The sequence below is a fragment of the Psammomys obesus genome, unplaced genomic scaffold, assembly GCF_907164565.1.
Source record: "Psammomys obesus unplaced genomic scaffold, mPsaObe1.curated_primary_1811, whole genome shotgun sequence".
NCBI lineage: Eukaryota > Metazoa > Chordata > Mammalia > Rodentia > Muridae > Psammomys > Psammomys obesus.
In genome coordinates, this window is record NW_026586550.1 from 7,461,425 (window position 1) to 7,478,313 (window position 16,889).

Sequence of the window (16,889 nt, forward strand, 5' to 3'; positions counted from 1 at the left end):
TTGATAGCAAACAATAAGAATAAGAGTAGAAAAAAAATGGCTATGGTATAGGAAAATTAACAGTCATTAGGAGTAAGTAGAAATGCTGAGAATCAGATTTTTGCTGTGTTCACTGAGGTAGCCGAAGAAGTTAGCCAAGCACACAAAATCAATGTGTTGGATAAATTAACAAATACACTTTTCCTATGTTCTATAACAATAGTATATTTTGAGAAAAATACAAATTTACAAAACTGGTCTTTGATGAAAAAGAAAATATACAGACTCTCTATGCACAGAGATAAAATTTTGAGGTAAACATCCCTTACACGTTTTTACATTAATTTTTTACTTTTATGCATTTATTTATATATTTGTTTATTTATTGTGAATATATATATTTGTACATATATATATTTGTATTCATGTGAGAGGGTGTTGTGGAGGTCAAAGGTCAATGTCAAATGCCATTCCTGTTTCTCCACTCTCCACCTTATTTTTGAGGCAGGGTCTCTCATTGAATCTTGAACTTGCTAATTCAGCTAGACTCATGGTTGCGCAGTAAGCCAGGGCGACCCTGTTGTTTTGGCTTGACTGGCAGTAGGGTTTGTACTGCAGGTTTGTACTGCTGTAGCAATGGCAATGGAATTCAAGTCCTTATGCTTGTGTGCCAAACACTTTACTAACTGAGGCATTTCCTCAGAAATGCTCATTTCTTGATCTGCATGTCAGGAATGTGGGTATGCATAAATGTGAAAAATATTCCTGAGCTGCATGCTGCAGATTTGTGGACTCCATGTGCTTTGCTCTGTGTGTGGATATATCTACATGTTGTACTTTAACATGAAGAACTTGTACATGGCTCAATGAAGGGACAGAACTGATGAGTGTCTAGCATTACTCAGCTTTCCTAAGTCCTTTCCTGTGTGTTCGCTTGTTCCTGTGAAAAGATGTCATGCAAACTTCTCAACACTTTAGTGCCTCTGTTTGTCGGGCAAGTAAGTGCCCAATGTGACCCTGAAAGTACTGTTCTATCCCTGCCCCAGATCAACAAGAGCACAAGGGTATGGATTCACTTTAAGGTGTTTAAAAAAAATTATCCAATTTCGGAAAAGAGTGAAAGAAATTGAACTGTGCACTTTTGGTGCTGTGAGAACATTGCTCAGCATGCTTCCTCACAAGCTACCTGGTTTCCAAGGGAACCCGTAGGCTATCTTTGTTGGCTATATGTGCAGACTTGTACAAGTCTCTGTGTGTATGTGTGTTTATGTGTGTAATTTGTTTGATTATATTTTTTGAGTTGGAGTCTCACTTTGCAACCCATATTACCCACAAACTCACTGCAATCATCCTGCTTTATGCTCCCAAATCTTGGGATTACAGGAGTAGGTCATCATACCCAGCTAGTATACTTGATGTTCTGTTAACTATTCATGGTAAGGGACCCCTAGGTCTATCCTCAGATTCAATGACTTACTACAAGAACTCATAGAACTCAGGAAAGCAATCATACTCATGGATATAGCTAATGATAATGCAAGGGTATAGGTTATAATTATCCACGGTACAAGAAGCACAGGCTAGCTGAGCAGTGGTGGTGCACACCCTTATTTTCGGCACTCAGGGGGGCAGAGGCAGGCATATCTTTGGGAGTTCGAGGCTAGCCTGGTCTACAGAGTGAGTTTCAGGACAGCCAAGGATATACAGAGAAACCCTGTCTTGGGAGGAGGAGGAGGAGGAGGAGGAGGAGGAGGAGGAGGAGGAGGAGGAGAAGAAGAAGAAGAAGAAGAAGAAGAAGAAGAAGAAGAAGAAGAAGAAGAAGAAGAAGAAGAAGAAGAAGAAGAAGAAAAAGAAGAAGCAGCAGCACAGGCTAGAGTCTATGTGGGAAATTAGACACAGGCTTCTACTGTTTTCTCCCAGCAGAATTGCATAGCTAGTTGCTTAATTGCCCCCAAACAATCGTGTATAGCAATTTATATTCACTAGTGTTAACCAGAGAATCCATCTTTGGTTTAGGTTCAGTGTTCTTGTTCTGATCAGCCCCTTAGCCATGAAGCCCTGGTATGGCTGAGCCTGGTCTATCTCCAGACTCTGTAAGACAAACTAAGATCATATGGTTGAAAGTTCTCACATCATCACTTATTACCATAAACTATCCAATGGCCCAGATATGGCAACATTCTTCTCAAGAATGCTATTCCAGTGTCATCTTCCTTGAGTTGTTAAAGGACAGATTTGGGATATAAGGAGTGGTAGCATCTTAGATCTCCTGGAGTCAGTCACCCAACTGCCTTATGGGTTTGTGAGGACAACAGCCTTTCACTGACAGCGGTGATGAGCACGATGATCACTCGGCAGGGTGTGAAGGATCTTCATGCAGGGAGAAATGATTAAATCTGGTAGGAAAAGTAAACTCAGAGGCTTCGTGGTTTTGCAGTTGTTGAGAACACTGACTCACTTCCTTTACTTCTTCTCATTTCCTTCCACCCCTTCCTTTTTCCCCCTTAGGCACTGACCCTGAGGCTTCTCATGTGCTAGTCAAACACTAAGTGATATCTCAGTCCTGCTCTTACTTTTGACTCTAAGACACAATCTCACCAAATTGCAGGCTGGACTTGAACTTGTGTTTTTCTTGTCTCAGACTCCCAACTCGCTGGGACTACAGGTCTGTGCCATTATGCCTGGCTTCACAGTAGTTTTTACATCAGCTTGTCCGATTCTGTCGTTGATGTGATATTGAAATCATTGGTATGTTTTCACTTTGTGTTCACATAAGAATAATATTTCTAAATGTTTAAAGATTTTGCTTTGACTGTTTTCTATCATTTCTGTACACAGCTGGTGAGCCTTGGTCTTCAGTGTTGTTTTGTTTATTGCAGCAACTCTGAAGTGATGGAAGCAGGATGCAAAATCTAGTGCTCCATTGCTCTAAAGGTCCCCTGGAAGTCTATTATTTTGTCTCTATCACCTCATGATACAGCCTGTTTCTCATGAATGAGAATCAGAGACTGGAGTAGACTAAGTTAATGAACTTGGGGATTTGGTACCCAGGAGCCATACATTCAGGGAAGGTTCATATTCAATCACCTGGGCCCCAGGGTATATGTAGACTTAGTTACTGTTCTGTGATTGTCAGATTTTATATGAGCAGTAGATGGGCAATTTAGAGGGGCAGGCTTAGGTCTTAGGAATATAAGTATGTTCAACCTTTACTGTCTTCATAAGTATGCCCAAAAAATGTACACACCAAAAAGTACTGAAAACATGAGCTCATTGTTCATGTCCTTATGGCCGTTCCTAGTGCTCTGTCATTCTGGATGATACTGCATCATGGATGTTTCTCAGAATAGCCAAAATAGACAGGTAAAAAAAAAAAGACTCTGGAGTGCTAATGTGTAGGGAAACCACATCAAACTAGCAGCAGCAGCAGCATGGCTTACACAAGGGAAATTGATTACTTCAGAATTCCCAAGGCTAGTGGTCTGAAACCAAGGTGTTTGTAGTGTGTTGTCAGTTCCTTCTGAAAGAACATCTCTTATTTAGTTTCAAATTTGGTATCTCCTGACTCATGGAAGCATCATCTTGACCACTACCTTCATCCTCATCTGACTTTCTCCCTGGGTGTTGTCTGGATGTCCATTCTTTTAAAAAGTGAAGACAGTCACTTTAGATTAGGGGTTATCTTCCTTCAGCCTGATCTTATCTTAATTAATTACAGATGTCATGATCTTTAAAAAATAATGTCATGTTCTAAGGTGCTGGAGGTTGAGGTTTCAGCATAAACTTTGGGTGTGGCAAGGGGAGACATACTTTATACCATAGTAGATAAAATGGGAGAAGAACTGACATACAGAGGTTCATGGCAGACTATTACTCTTCCTTTAGTTCTCTATTTTCTTTGTCCAACTCTTTTCCTCCATCTCTTCTATAGTTAAGACAGAACTTATCCTTTTTTGATTGAGGAATATGCCCCTGGCAAATGATGGGACTCTTTAAAGTATCTACTTCTTAGGAATGGTTTGATAAAGATGGTATGCCTAGCCCTGCCTCCACATGACTCCTCATGAAGAACCCTAAAGGGCTCTGACAACATGGGTAGACACAGATTTCTTGTTTGTACCTTTTTCTTTCTTCTCTTCCCAAAGCTCAACTTCAGGCCCTTTCAATTTACTGTGATGAAGATGTTTCCCCCTACCTTAGAAACAGAATGGAGATCATGTTGTAGAACAAATCATCATACTTTATTAATTCTTGCAAATAAAATATTTTCCAGGGAACAGAATTGTTGACATTAGTATTGGAACAAAAGTGATTCATGTAGATGACATTTTAATCGATAATTTCTCAAACATGTTTCTCATTGAGCCATTCAGTTTTATCTATTGATATTGGAAATACATATTTTTTTTAGAATTCCCTTACCCTTTGAGAATAATCTATGTAAACAAATGTACTATATTTTAGATGAATTAAAAATAGATAAAGTTATATTAATTTAATTCACTTTTTAGAATTTTACATATATATAAAATTACTCATGTTCTTTTAGAACTTGTAACTTGTCAAAATTCAGGTATCTACCCCAATATATTCTTGTCTTAAAAAGAACATATATGTTCTTTTACAAAGCTGTATATCTTTCAGTATTTCTCAGATCCTCCTTTAAATTTTCATTCATTGAAAATCACCATCTTTAGACCATGTTATGATACAAAGCTTGATTTGTATATGTTGGTTGGGTTTTTTTTTTTTTTTGCCACTTTACATAATGGTTTTCTTGATGAATGTGGGACAGAATGATTATAGCCGAGTACAAGTATGGCTTACCAGTCATGAGGAAGCTCAGGCCCTTAAAAAATGGAAGAGAGACCAAGAGTTCAGAATTCAAGAACTGTCTCAGCTGTACAGTAAATTTGTGAGCAGCTTGGACTATATGAGACCCTATCTCAATGTCCCACTGCCCTGAACAAAAAGAATTTAAGAAAGAATCAGTAACTCTCCATCCTTCAAGCACAGTAAAAGCTGAATAGGCACACTGTATGGAAACAAATGATAAAAACAGAATCATCATGGCTTTGATGATTATCGCTACACCCTCTCTCATTCTGGGCCTCCGGCATGCCAGACAAGCACTCCCATAGGAACCTACAGCCTTAGGCTTTTTTACTGTATGTTTTTCTTTAAGACTCTTCTAGACTTCTCATTCTTTGTCTACTCAATGTGCATTACAAATGGCGTGTGAATTTCTGTCTTGGCTGTCTGTATTGCAACTAATGGTGCAAACCATTTTTGGTGGGTCAGGGTCATGGGTTAGCACTTGGAAACATGGCTGCTACAAACCTCTTTATTGTCCTGTTAAAAGCTGAACAACTCAGAATTCCTATGTTAGTCTCAGATTCATGAGTTGTAGTTTGCTTTTACATGCTACTTTTGAAGTATAGTGAATTCCATCAACAACCTTGAAGACACTGACCTAAAGCACTTGCAAAGAGCTATTTAGATATATTTAAATCTTTTTTTTCATCATCAGAACTAAATTAATTCTACACAAAAGTTAAGTATGACATGTTCTATTCAACTTAATCTGAGGATAGCAAGACCCCATTTATTTTCACGTTGAGAGGTGAATACTCAGCTCAAGATTCTGACCACAAGAAAAAAAACTCTGTGGAAGAACTTTCCGTGTTCAGTATTCATCATGAAACGGATACTCAGGGTGGTCACTCCACCTGCAAAGACAGCCCCCCAAGAGAAAGACAATTTACCCTAATGGTGGCGTAGTTGTGTTACCAGCATCCTTTGATAAAGTCATTGTCTCCCTGTTTTATTTCTGGTCATTTCCCTTTTGTTTCCCCTGTACTTACTTCTCATTTTCCCATAAGCCAGTACCTTGCCATGATGTAGACAAGCACATGGCAGGCATGGAAAGGTTGGTTGCAGCTATATCATTTCACTCAGAACAAAATAAGATGAGTGTCTTGCCTGCCCATACTTGCATTTGAAGTGTTACTATTTGTAATAATGATAATGATAACCCTATCTGTACTATTTATGATAATGAGCATGGTGATAATGATGGTGATGATGATGATGGTGATGATGATGATGATGACCCTACTTTTTAAATAACAGAGGAGACTCCAACAGTCTGGAGTGTGTATTTCTATTATGGAACATAGCCAAGATCTAGCTCTCTGCAAGTACTACAAAAATACAAAACAAACAGGGCTCTCCAATGTCAGAGATCAACAAAATAGCATCAGAGAAGAGTTACAGCTCACTACCCTTCAAAGATACAGTTATTTTTAAGTTAATGGAGCTTAATCTTTATATTATTTGTTGATTTTCTAGCTGTTTTCTGCAAGAATGAGTCATTTTTCTCTAGTATTGTTAGAATTGGTGTTAAATATTTCAGATGAGTCAAATAATGTTTTAGTAAAAGAAAATCTATAGGACTGTAGATTCAGTCCATATTATTTCTTCTTAATGTATTATTTTATATCTTCAAGAACCATTGATTGACTTATGGCTTAGTTTCCAACAAGATACTATGTGTTCTTGTGTTTTCTCATGTATTTTGAGGCTAGATGGTATGTTTTAATGCCAAGCAGAATTCTCCCTGAAAATTTACATTAAAGAGCTGTTTTATTACAGTAATTCAGAAAATCAATACCAGTCTATCCAACATACTTTCTGACTAATGAAAAGTAGTGAGTTCAATCACATTCCAACTCTGTATTGTTTCAAGGGGTGCTTTCTAACTCCTTCCTAAAGGGAAGACTCAGTAAAGTTGTGGCCCCCATGATTTGAGAAACCAAAATGAGTAATGGGGAATGATGAAGAACAAAAAATAAATGTGTATATACATATATGCTTTAGTTATCTGTGTATGAGCTACACTAGTTCTAATGTAAAAGTGCTGCAATGTTTGGGGAACAGAGACTTCTTCAGTGCCTTGACTGACCTTGGCAACATCTATACACAGTGTGGAAAAGTCTCATTGAAAAGATAGCTGATTGGCAGAGCTTGAAGCTCTAAGTCATTTTTAAAAGATTTATCTTATTTTTATGTGTATCCGTGTTTTGGCTTCATGTATGTCTATGTACCACATGCATGCCTAGTACCTGGTGAAGCCAGAAGAGGGTGTTGTAGTCCTGAGGACTGGAGTCACCGATGATTATAAGCCACCATGCAGGTGCTAAGAATTTAACCCAGCTCATTTGGAAGAGCAACCAGTGTTCTTAGCCACTGAGCCATCTCTCCAGCTTTATTTACTTTTGTCTGTACTTTTGAAAACAGGTATTCAGTATGTAGTTCTGGCTGGCCTGCAATTCATTAGGTACACCAAGCTAGCCTTGAACTCACAGAGATCCACTGCTTCTGCCTCCTGAAGGCTGGGATTTTAGGTATGTACCACTATGATATTAACTTATTTACTTAGTTTTGTTTTTGTGTATGTGTGTGGGTGTGAATTTATGTGGACCTTATGCATATAGGTGCCTCTATGGGCCAAGAGAGAGTTTTGGGTTCCTTGGAACTGGGGTTATTGTGGCTGTGAGCTGCCTGATATGGGTGCTGAGTACTGAACCCAGGTCCTTTAAAGAGCAGTAAGAGCTTTTAACCACTGAGTTATCTTCCCGGTCCTCAAGCTCTAAATCTAACAGGCAATAAAGTATTTGACTAGAGCTCTATGTTCTTGGTTCACAATCTGATATTCTTTCTCCTACTATACAAGCAGGCCTCTTCCAGAATTTAAAAAAAAAAAAATTCCCTCCAATCTTGGTATTTGTTTGATTTTTTAGTTAGAAATAAATAGTGTTGTTTTAGAATTGTATTGTCGCTGTAGCAGGTGTAGGATGAAGGGTTAATTCTCCTTGTCTCCATGTCATGCCTTTACCTAAGTGGCATATGTTCACCCGAGCATGTCTTATATTCAGAACATACTGCTTATCCCTCATCCAGATGTTCCTACCATGTGACAAGCACCACCTGATTAGAGATCCCGGGACACTTACATGAGCAACTCCACAAAGCGGACATTTTTATTCAAGGCTTCAATGTTCTTCATTTCTTCTTCAGTGAGAGAAAAGTCAAAGATCTGAAATAGTAGAAGTAAAAGACAGAATATTTGTGAAGATGGATCAGGGAGTGGAGACGGTGAGAGAGAGCCAGTATCTCTGTGAGTGTCTGAGAGAGCTGGGCTCCTTGCACACGTGTGTATGTGTGTGTGTGTGTGTGTGTGTGTGTGTGTGTGTGTGTGTGGTACAGCAAAAGGGATGATGGGGGACAGCTTGACCTTCTGCTTTGACCTTTGTCTTGGAAGCAATTCTGCTTGGGACCACTCAGACTTACTGAACAGTATGCATTTAAAACATCTAATGTTCCACAAGTGAAGATTCTTATTTTTTCAGATGAAACATTGGATTTTTTTTTCATTCTAGACTATTACCTAACTCACTGAAAAAAATATTTCCTAGTCTTTAAATTTGCTTATTCTTTTGTTTTGCATTTCTCTGATGGCTAAGGATACTGAGTATTTCTTTAAGTGTTTCTTGGCCATTTAAGATTTCCTAGGTTGGTAATTCTGTTTAGATCTGTATCTGCTTTTTTTAAAATTGGGTTATTTAGTTTGTTGATGTCTAGTTTCTTGAGTTCTTTTTGTATTTTGGGTGTCAGCCCTCTGTCAGATGTGGAGTTGGCGAAGATCTTTTCCCATTCTGTGGGCTTCCTTTTTGTCCTTTTGAGATCCTGTCTCATACCTGTCAGAATGGCTAAGACAAAAAACACAGTGACAGCTCTTGCTGGAGAGGATATGGAGCAAGGGGAACATTCCTCCACTTCTGGTGGGAGTAAAACTTGTACAACTGTTAGAAATCATTATGGTAGGCTCTCAGAAAATTATAAATCAATCCACCTGAAGACCCAGCTACAGCACTCCTGAGCATATATCCAAAGGACACTCCATTATATCACAAGGACTTGCTCAACTATGTTCATAGCAGCTTTATTTGTAATAGCCAGAAACTGGAAACAACCTAGATGTCCCTCAACTGAAGAATGAATAAAGAAAACATGGTACACAACAGAGTACCATTTACACAACGGAGTATTGCTCATTTAAAAACAATGACATCATAAAATTTTCAGGCAAATGTATGAAACTAGAAAGGATTATCCTGAGTGAGGTAACCAAGACCCAGAAAGACAAACATGGTAACTTATAAGTGTTATTAGCTGTAAAGTAAAAGACAATCATGCTATAGTCTACCAGAGAAGCTAAGTAACAAGGAGGGCTTAAGGGAAGATGCAGGATCTCCCAAGGAAGGGGAAATAAAATCGATTTCACAGGTGGACTGGGTCAGTGAGGTTGGGAACAGGACAGATCAGACAGGGTGGTGGAAGGGGATATTGGGAGAAATGACTGGAATTGGAGGCATTTCAGAAGTGAGGTGGAAACTAGTACAATAGAAACTCCATGGAATCTGTGAGAGTAACCCTGTAGAGATGCCTAGTAATGGAGACACAGGCCTGAACTGACCATCCTCTGTAACCAGGCAAGGCCTCAAATGGAAGGGTCGGGACACTAATGCAGCCAGAAAATCTTCTACCTACAGATGGTCCTGCTGGCAGAGTGTGGTGGGACTGGAGCCTAGAAGAGTCATCATCAAAGAGGCCAGATATACTTCATCCAGCAACTGACGGCAACAGATGCAGAGTCCCACAGTCAAATATTAGGAGGAGCTCAGGGGTCCCGTGGAGGAGGGGGAGGACTGGAGGAACCAGAGGGATCAGGGACATATCACAAGAACACAGCTCAGAGGATCAAATGACAGTAACTCATGGGACTGGAAGAGATCAGCCTGCTGAGGTCCTCTGCATATCTGTTATGGCTGAGTAGCTTGGCGTTCTTGTGGAAATCTTAACAGTGGAAGCTGGGGCTGTCCCTGACTCTTTTGCTTGCTTGTGGGACCATTTTCCTTCTACTTGATTGCCTTGTCCAGCCTTGATGTGATGCTATGTGCCTGGTTTTTATTGTAGCTTGTTATGCTGTGTTTGTTTGATGTCCCCGGGGAAGTCTGCTCTTCTCTGAGGAGAGGAGAAGGGTTGGATCTGGGGGAGAGGGGAGGCCTGGAGAGAGGGAAGAGAGGTGTGGGGGAAAGAAGGGAAAGTAATATATGAAAGAAGAGATTTTTTAAAAGAATAAATTTGTTTATTCACCATTATTATTATTGTTATTGAGACAAGGTCTTGCTTTGCAGCCGGTCTGGATCTTGCTAAGTATCTCACAATATTTCTGCCTCAACCTTCTGAGTGTTGGGATCACAGGTGTGCACCACTATTTCAGTTTTTCTCATCATTTAAAACATCTTTAGGTTTTTGTTACAATTATTTTCTCTCTCTATTTCTCACATTTATTTATTTAGTGTGTGTGTATGTTGGTACACATGTGGGAGAATCTATTTTCTCCTTCCATCATGTAGCTTCTGGGGTTTGGACTGTTGTTTGGTTGGTTGGTTGGTTTTTTTTTTTTTCAGACAAGGTTTCTCTGTGTAGACTTGGCCATCCTAGAACTCACTCTGTAGACCAGGATGACCTCTAACTCACAGATCTGCCTGTCTCTGCCTTTGGAACACTGGGATTAAAGGTGTTGGCTACTATCTCCGCCGTTTATTAGTTCCTTTTAAAGTGATGAAAATTTTGGCAACAAGTGCCTTTACCCTCTAAACCATTTTGCTAGCCTGTTCTTACTTTTTCCTATCTCTTTACTTTGCTGTTATAAGATATTTGCTTATTGTACATAGAAAAACTAATTGTTAGCAAAGTGTAAAAACTTAAATAGGCATTGCGTTTGTCACATACAGTTAGGTGTGACCTGAAGAGATGTAGTTTAGGTGTACCTCTGAAAGCCTCTACAGATCAGAATGCTAAAGAATGTTTTAAGGCAAGCTGTTTGGGGGAGGACTTGTGTTCTTTGCTCTGTGACTGGCGGCCTCGAACTACCCCACCATAAAGATGAAATGGCTCAGCCCCTACTGTCTTGGTTTGGAGGACTCACCACCACCACCACCATGATGGTGACATCATTCAGCCTGCCAAGAGTGTAGGGAAGGAGTTTGAAATTTCTTTTATACGCAATTATACCTGTGATAGAGGTCTCTCTGTAACTCTAGTCTCTCTCTTTCTCTTTCTCTCTTAGGTTGGAAGAGCCCTTTGGAGGAGCTTTGGGTAACAGCGCACTGAGGAGCTCTCTTGGGTTTGGAGGAGCACAGAGAAAGGTAGCTAAGTAGGTAGGATGACACTGATGAAAAGAAAATCCTAAAGAGCTAGTGGTTTAGTTGTAGGACTAAAAAGTTGTAAAACTTGTAAATAGATATTTTGTACATAGTTCAGAAAATAAAGTTGCCTCACTCCATCTTTATTGATACAAATATTAAATAATTTAAATGGTTACACTTTATATTTTATTATCATTATGTACATATTCTGTATTAGCATTTAATATTTTATTTGCAATTCAATTTTAATATTTAGTTTATCTGCTTATAATTAATAATTTTAATTATGTGAGCAGCCTGTAAATCTATGTTCTTTGTTAACTAATGCTATAGGATAATAGACATGTATGGGATGAAAAGGGAGGAAGTTTCTCTTCATTCACTACTCTACTTTATTTCCCTTTATAGATACTAAATATGTTAGAAAATATGTAGCAGACAAATGCAGCGTATAAATTTTCCTTTACTTATATATTAATGGTCCTTGTAATCTGGTCTACAAAAATATATAGGTAACCTTATCATTTACTTTTCACAATATATATTAGATACACTTACTTAATTTCTCCTCTATGAATCATTTTCAAGGGTTCTCTTCAGGAAATTCTTTCTTTGATTATTTATTATCCATATATTGAAGTTCAAATACCAGCACCCACATAATGTCTTACAACACCTGTAATTCCAGTTCTTGGGGTCTGAGAGCCTCTTCTGGCCTCTGCAGGCAGCAGGCCTGCACATAGTGCACATGTGAAAATACAGGCAAAGCACTGGCACATAGAAAAGAGTTAAATATAGATATTTAAATTTAATTACATAAAACCAGTCCTAAACAAGCTAAACACTCAAAATATGAGTGTGTCTATGGATTTACATCTCTATTTTGTGGTTTACTGTGGGTCTTGGTCAGAAACTGCAGCAGGTCTTATAAGGACACAGATTTCATGAGGTCAATGATGAGAGAAGATTTGAAGATCTATTCTAATTAAGACACAGGCTATCCCAAATAAGGACAAGGTCAAGTTTAAAATTCTACTTTGGAAGGTATATCAATATATCTATATAAAATTTGAAGAAAAGAAAAGCCTTCAGATGAAAATTATTCTCCCCAGGGTCATTCTACAAAAGCTTCTGTGTAAATTTGTCAGTTGTCTTTTAAAGAGCCAACACTTTTTCTGTTTCTTCTAGGAGTCAATATGCATAAGCAACTGGAACCTAAATTTGCTGTGACTCCAATAAGTCCACTGATTTTTATAAATTTTGGTTTTTAATTTAAGATAAACTTCTAATTTCTCCCTTTCCATGTGTGTTGTTTCTAATCACTGTTTTTTCTTGTTTAGTGTGGATTGATTTTCTGTAGTCTTTTTTATTTCATGACAAGTGGAGATTTCATATTATGACATTAAATTAACTGCCAGATACTTGTGCCTGTAATCTCAGAACTTGGGAAGTGGACGCAGAAGTGTCAAGAGTTCAAAGCCATCCTTAGCCACACAGAAGGTTTGAGGCCAGCATGGAAAACCAACCAAACAAGTTCTTGCTACTGTTCTCAAAACATTCCATGTCATACAGCTTTCCAACCGAGTAAATATTCCAAGAAGGAGAGTGTGCCAACTGGACTAAATGTGGTTGAAAACTGAGACCTCACAAAGACTGAGAACAAAGAATCTGCTCAAGCAGAAGTCTTGGCTACCCTGAGAAAAGCTCTCCCACGTAGACTGTCAGCATGAAAGTTCGATTTTAATGAGTCAAAAAATAAGAGGGGACGTGATCCCAGAGCAGGTTTCCTTTTCAAGAGGTTGTCTGTAAAAAAGAAGGAAAGCAGTAGAAATAGCCAGAGAAAGTAGATCTGCATTGGTTTTTAGTTTACAAGACTGGAGGTGTGTCTGTTGGTAGAAGTTGCACAGCCAGAGGAGTATTTGACATGCAGGACACACAGAAGTGACACATACGTGAGACTGAGAACATTTCCAGGAGTGACACAGCAGCCACTACTGTCTTTCCCCTCTTTCAAAGGTAATTCTCTTACCTGAAAGTTTTCTTTGATCCTTTTGAGTGTAAAACTTTTAGGAATGACAACCACCCCTCGCTGGATGTTGAAACGCAACCCAATTTGAGCTTCTGTCTTATTGTACTTCTTCCCCAGTGAGGTTAAGAGTTTGTCATTTAACAAGGGTGGAGAAGACGTATTCACCCTTGGAGAGGTAGAGAGAAAAGAAAATACATGTCATCTTTAGATGAGAGCCAAGAATTCATCAGTCATCCTGCTGGTGTCCTTATTCACTTGGCCACTGCTAGGACACTCAAGTCACCTATAGTTAATTTCTCTGAATGTGAATCATGAAACAAAAACTTGCTCGTAGCATGAGAAGATCAAGAGACACGGGTGGGTAGGGTTGATTCAGAGGACAAATAATATATATGATATATGTACGTATATAATACACACACACACACACACACACACACTCCACAAGCTCTCCCTCTTCATGAGTGTGGGTATGGGGTGAAGTTTGGTCTGAAGTAGAAAGGCAAAAAGACAAAGTAAGTAGCTCAACTCTTGCAATCAAGGTAGACATTTTCCTAAAGCTTCTTGGATTCCACCAAAGGTGTTGCCACTGTGTACCAAATTCAACAGCTTACAAGCTTTCAGAAGGTGGCTGCAGAAACTCTGTCCAGTAATGCTTCAACATTTACTGAGCATTTCTCATCAGGCAGCAACAGGAAATGCTATACATTTAATGTAACCAACAAGTAAACCCCTCAATGAGGAAGGTATCACAAGTTTTTATTTGTTTATGGGGATTTTGACTTGAAAGGCCATTTCTTGAAGATCACACAGGCAAACAGAGTCTTTCCACTCAAGCTAATTAACACTGGTTTTGTGCCCTGTCCACACGGAAAGAGACACTTCTTGAGGAGAATACAGCATTACTTACCAGGCTGGGTTCCGACAGGTCCCTAAAGGGCTATGTGCGACAATAACAATGTCATGCTGCTGGCAAAATTTCAACAGTTTTGGCTGGGTGAAATACGGGTGGCATTCTACCTGTGTGGTAACATTCGAGAGTTATGTTAGAGGGTAGAGAACAAGATTAAGGCCTATAACCAAATGCAGGTTCACGTAACTTTCAGGAAGTTATTCAGGGACTGGTAGGATGACACAGTGGGTAAAACTCTTGCCAACAAGTCTTGTGACCCGTGTTCAGTCCCCAGGATCCACATGGTGCAAGAATAGAACCAACTTCTGCAAGTTGTCCTCTGACCCTCACACACATTGTGTGGCACATTCACACACACTGATAAAACAACAACAGCAATAAAAAAAATCACAAATGCAAACAGTCATCCAGAAAGGCTGAACCAATGCTCACTCATTGACACTCTCTCCCTTGCTTAGAGGAGCCTAGAAAACCGCGTGAAACAAAAATGTCATAGTTTTTTTTTAGCGGATTTCTTTCTTTTTTATTTTATGTACATGAGTGATTCGCCTGCACGTGTGAATGCACCACCCGTGCGCAGTGCCTGCAGAGCCAGAAGGCAGTGTTGGGCTCCCTGGGGCTGGAGTTACACATGGCTGTGAGCCATTGTGTGGGAGCTGGGAACCCATCCGGGTCCTCTACAATGCTGATACGGATGTGTTTACATGTAACAGAAAATCACACCTAAATTCAGCTTTCTCCAACAGTGAGTAGGACACTTCCCCCAACTTTAATAGTCTTGGGGATAGTTTTCTGTGAATTCCCGTCTGTTTGTTTTGTTAACTTTGTGTTTTAAAGGCTTTTTTTTCCCCATCAAGTATTTTGATTCATTTGTATTAGTCTTTTAATTGATAAATATATGGATTCTTTTATCATATTTAAACATATCAGTTTTTTGTTTGTTGTTTGTTTGTTTGCTTGCTTGCTTACTCTCTGCTTCTAGCAGTTTTTCTTCTTCTCTCAGTTCTAGAGACTTAACCTTGGGCCTGTGCTAGACGAGCAGGCCATTGGTCCACCCCACTACCCTTCCAGTGTGTTTACATTGATCCAGGCTTTCTTTATGGCTTTTCCATGGCTTGCTTTTGTAGCCATTGTTCAAAAAACAAACAAACAAACAAACAAACAAACAAACAAAAAAACACCTAAATTCTTCTATTGTATTCACAAATGATTTCTGCCTTTTAACTTTGGAGTGTGCTGTGAGATGAAGCTCTGGCTGGTTGTTTCTAGAGAGCTGGCCATTCTTCTCAGACAATTGAAAGATTCATGCCTTTGCCACTAGTTTGTGTTGTTGCATTTTTAGAGTAGATTTTTAGTGTGTCTTCACCAGCCTTTAAGTGTTTGTTTTCTCTCATCAATCTGCATCTTGGTTCACATGCCACCCTTCATACTTTACTGAGTTTTGAGATAAGGTATTGGTATTTGTGGGTCTCAGACTCCTGGACAGAAGGGACCCTACCACGTCAGTTTCCTGAGCCTTGCATTACTTTAAATTTCTATATTATGACTTGATTCAGCAAGTCTCATTTCCTTCTCATTACTTTTCTTCTTCTTCTTAAAAAAAAAAAAAAAAAAACAGTTTGGTTACATTTACCTTGATTTGAGTTTTCAAATGGCTTTGTTTGCTTGTTTGTTTTCTTTGAGACACACTCTTGCTTTGCAGCCCAGGCTGGCCTCAAACTCAGCCTCCTCTGCATCTCCAGATGTGCCCACCATGCCTATTTTGCTTTCTGGAGACAGGCAGGCCATGAACTCTACGGCTTGGACGACCTTGTATTGGGCCCTTTTTCTTAAGATGTGTGGATCGAAAGAAATGAAAAAGGTTGGCCTAGAGACTTAGACTGTGATTTCTGTGGGGCACCTAGAAGACTTCCTGCTCTAAAGTCCAGGAGCCTTGTTATCATTTAAGCATTTTACTGCCCCCCCCCCAACACACACAGTGGAAGCCATTCCACTCTACCTGGTTGACAACAGGCTTGTACTTGAGTCCTGGCTTGTTCAAGATGAGCTCCAGCTGCCTTCGGTTAAAATTAGACACACCAATAGATTTCACCAAGCCAGCATCTTTGCAAGCTTCCAGTGCCTATAGGGTAAATGCCAACAGTCAAAAAATCTGCTCTCAGGAGCCAATCATGAATGTGTGTTGTGCACACCCACTCTGCTCCCAAATAGATACATAGTATAAAAATCAAAACAACAGAAAATTCATTTTGATAGATTCTAATATGTGCACATACTAGAAAGACTCATTTATTTATTTATTTTTAATTTTATTATTATTAGTTACATTTTATTAACTCTGTATCCCAGCTGTATTCCACTCCCTTATTCCCTCCCAATCCCACCCTCCCTCCCTCAGTTCCTCCCTGCCCCTTTCCAAGTCTACAGATTGGGGAGGACCTCCTCCCCTTTCGTCTGGTCCTATTTTATCAGGTATCTTCAGGACTGGCTGCAAAGTCCTCCTCTGTGGCCTAGCAGGACTGCTCCTCCCTTGGGGGGTGGGGAGGTCAAAGAGACTGCCATTGAGTTTCTGTCAGAAATGTCCCTGTTCCCCTTACTAGGGAAACCAATTGGTTATTGAGCTACCACGAGCTTCATCCGAGCAAAGGTTCTAGGTTATATCCATACATGGTCCTTGGTTGGAGAAACAGTT

At 39.4% G+C, this 16,889-nt stretch overlaps 1 protein-coding gene across 2 annotated transcripts in view; it reads right to left on the reverse strand.

Annotated features, from left to right (window-relative positions):
- Positions 1-4,198: 4,198 nt before the first annotated feature.
- Positions 4,199-16,889, reverse strand: part of Akr1d1 (aldo-keto reductase family 1 member D1) — a 53,708-nt gene continuing 41,017 nt past the window's right edge. For both annotated transcript variants that reach the window (XM_055602049.1, XM_055602048.1), the window contains 5 exons: positions 16,197-16,319; positions 14,195-14,304; positions 13,285-13,450; positions 7,995-8,077; positions 4,199-5,708 (listed from right to left, as the gene is read on the reverse strand). In XM_055602049.1, the coding sequence (XP_055458024.1) occupies positions 5,666-5,708; positions 7,995-8,077; positions 13,285-13,450; positions 14,195-14,304; positions 16,197-16,319 (525 nt within the window). In that variant the 3' untranslated portion in view covers positions 4,199-5,665. The remainder of the gene's footprint in view (positions 5,709-7,994; positions 8,078-13,284; positions 13,451-14,194; positions 14,305-16,196; positions 16,320-16,889) is intronic.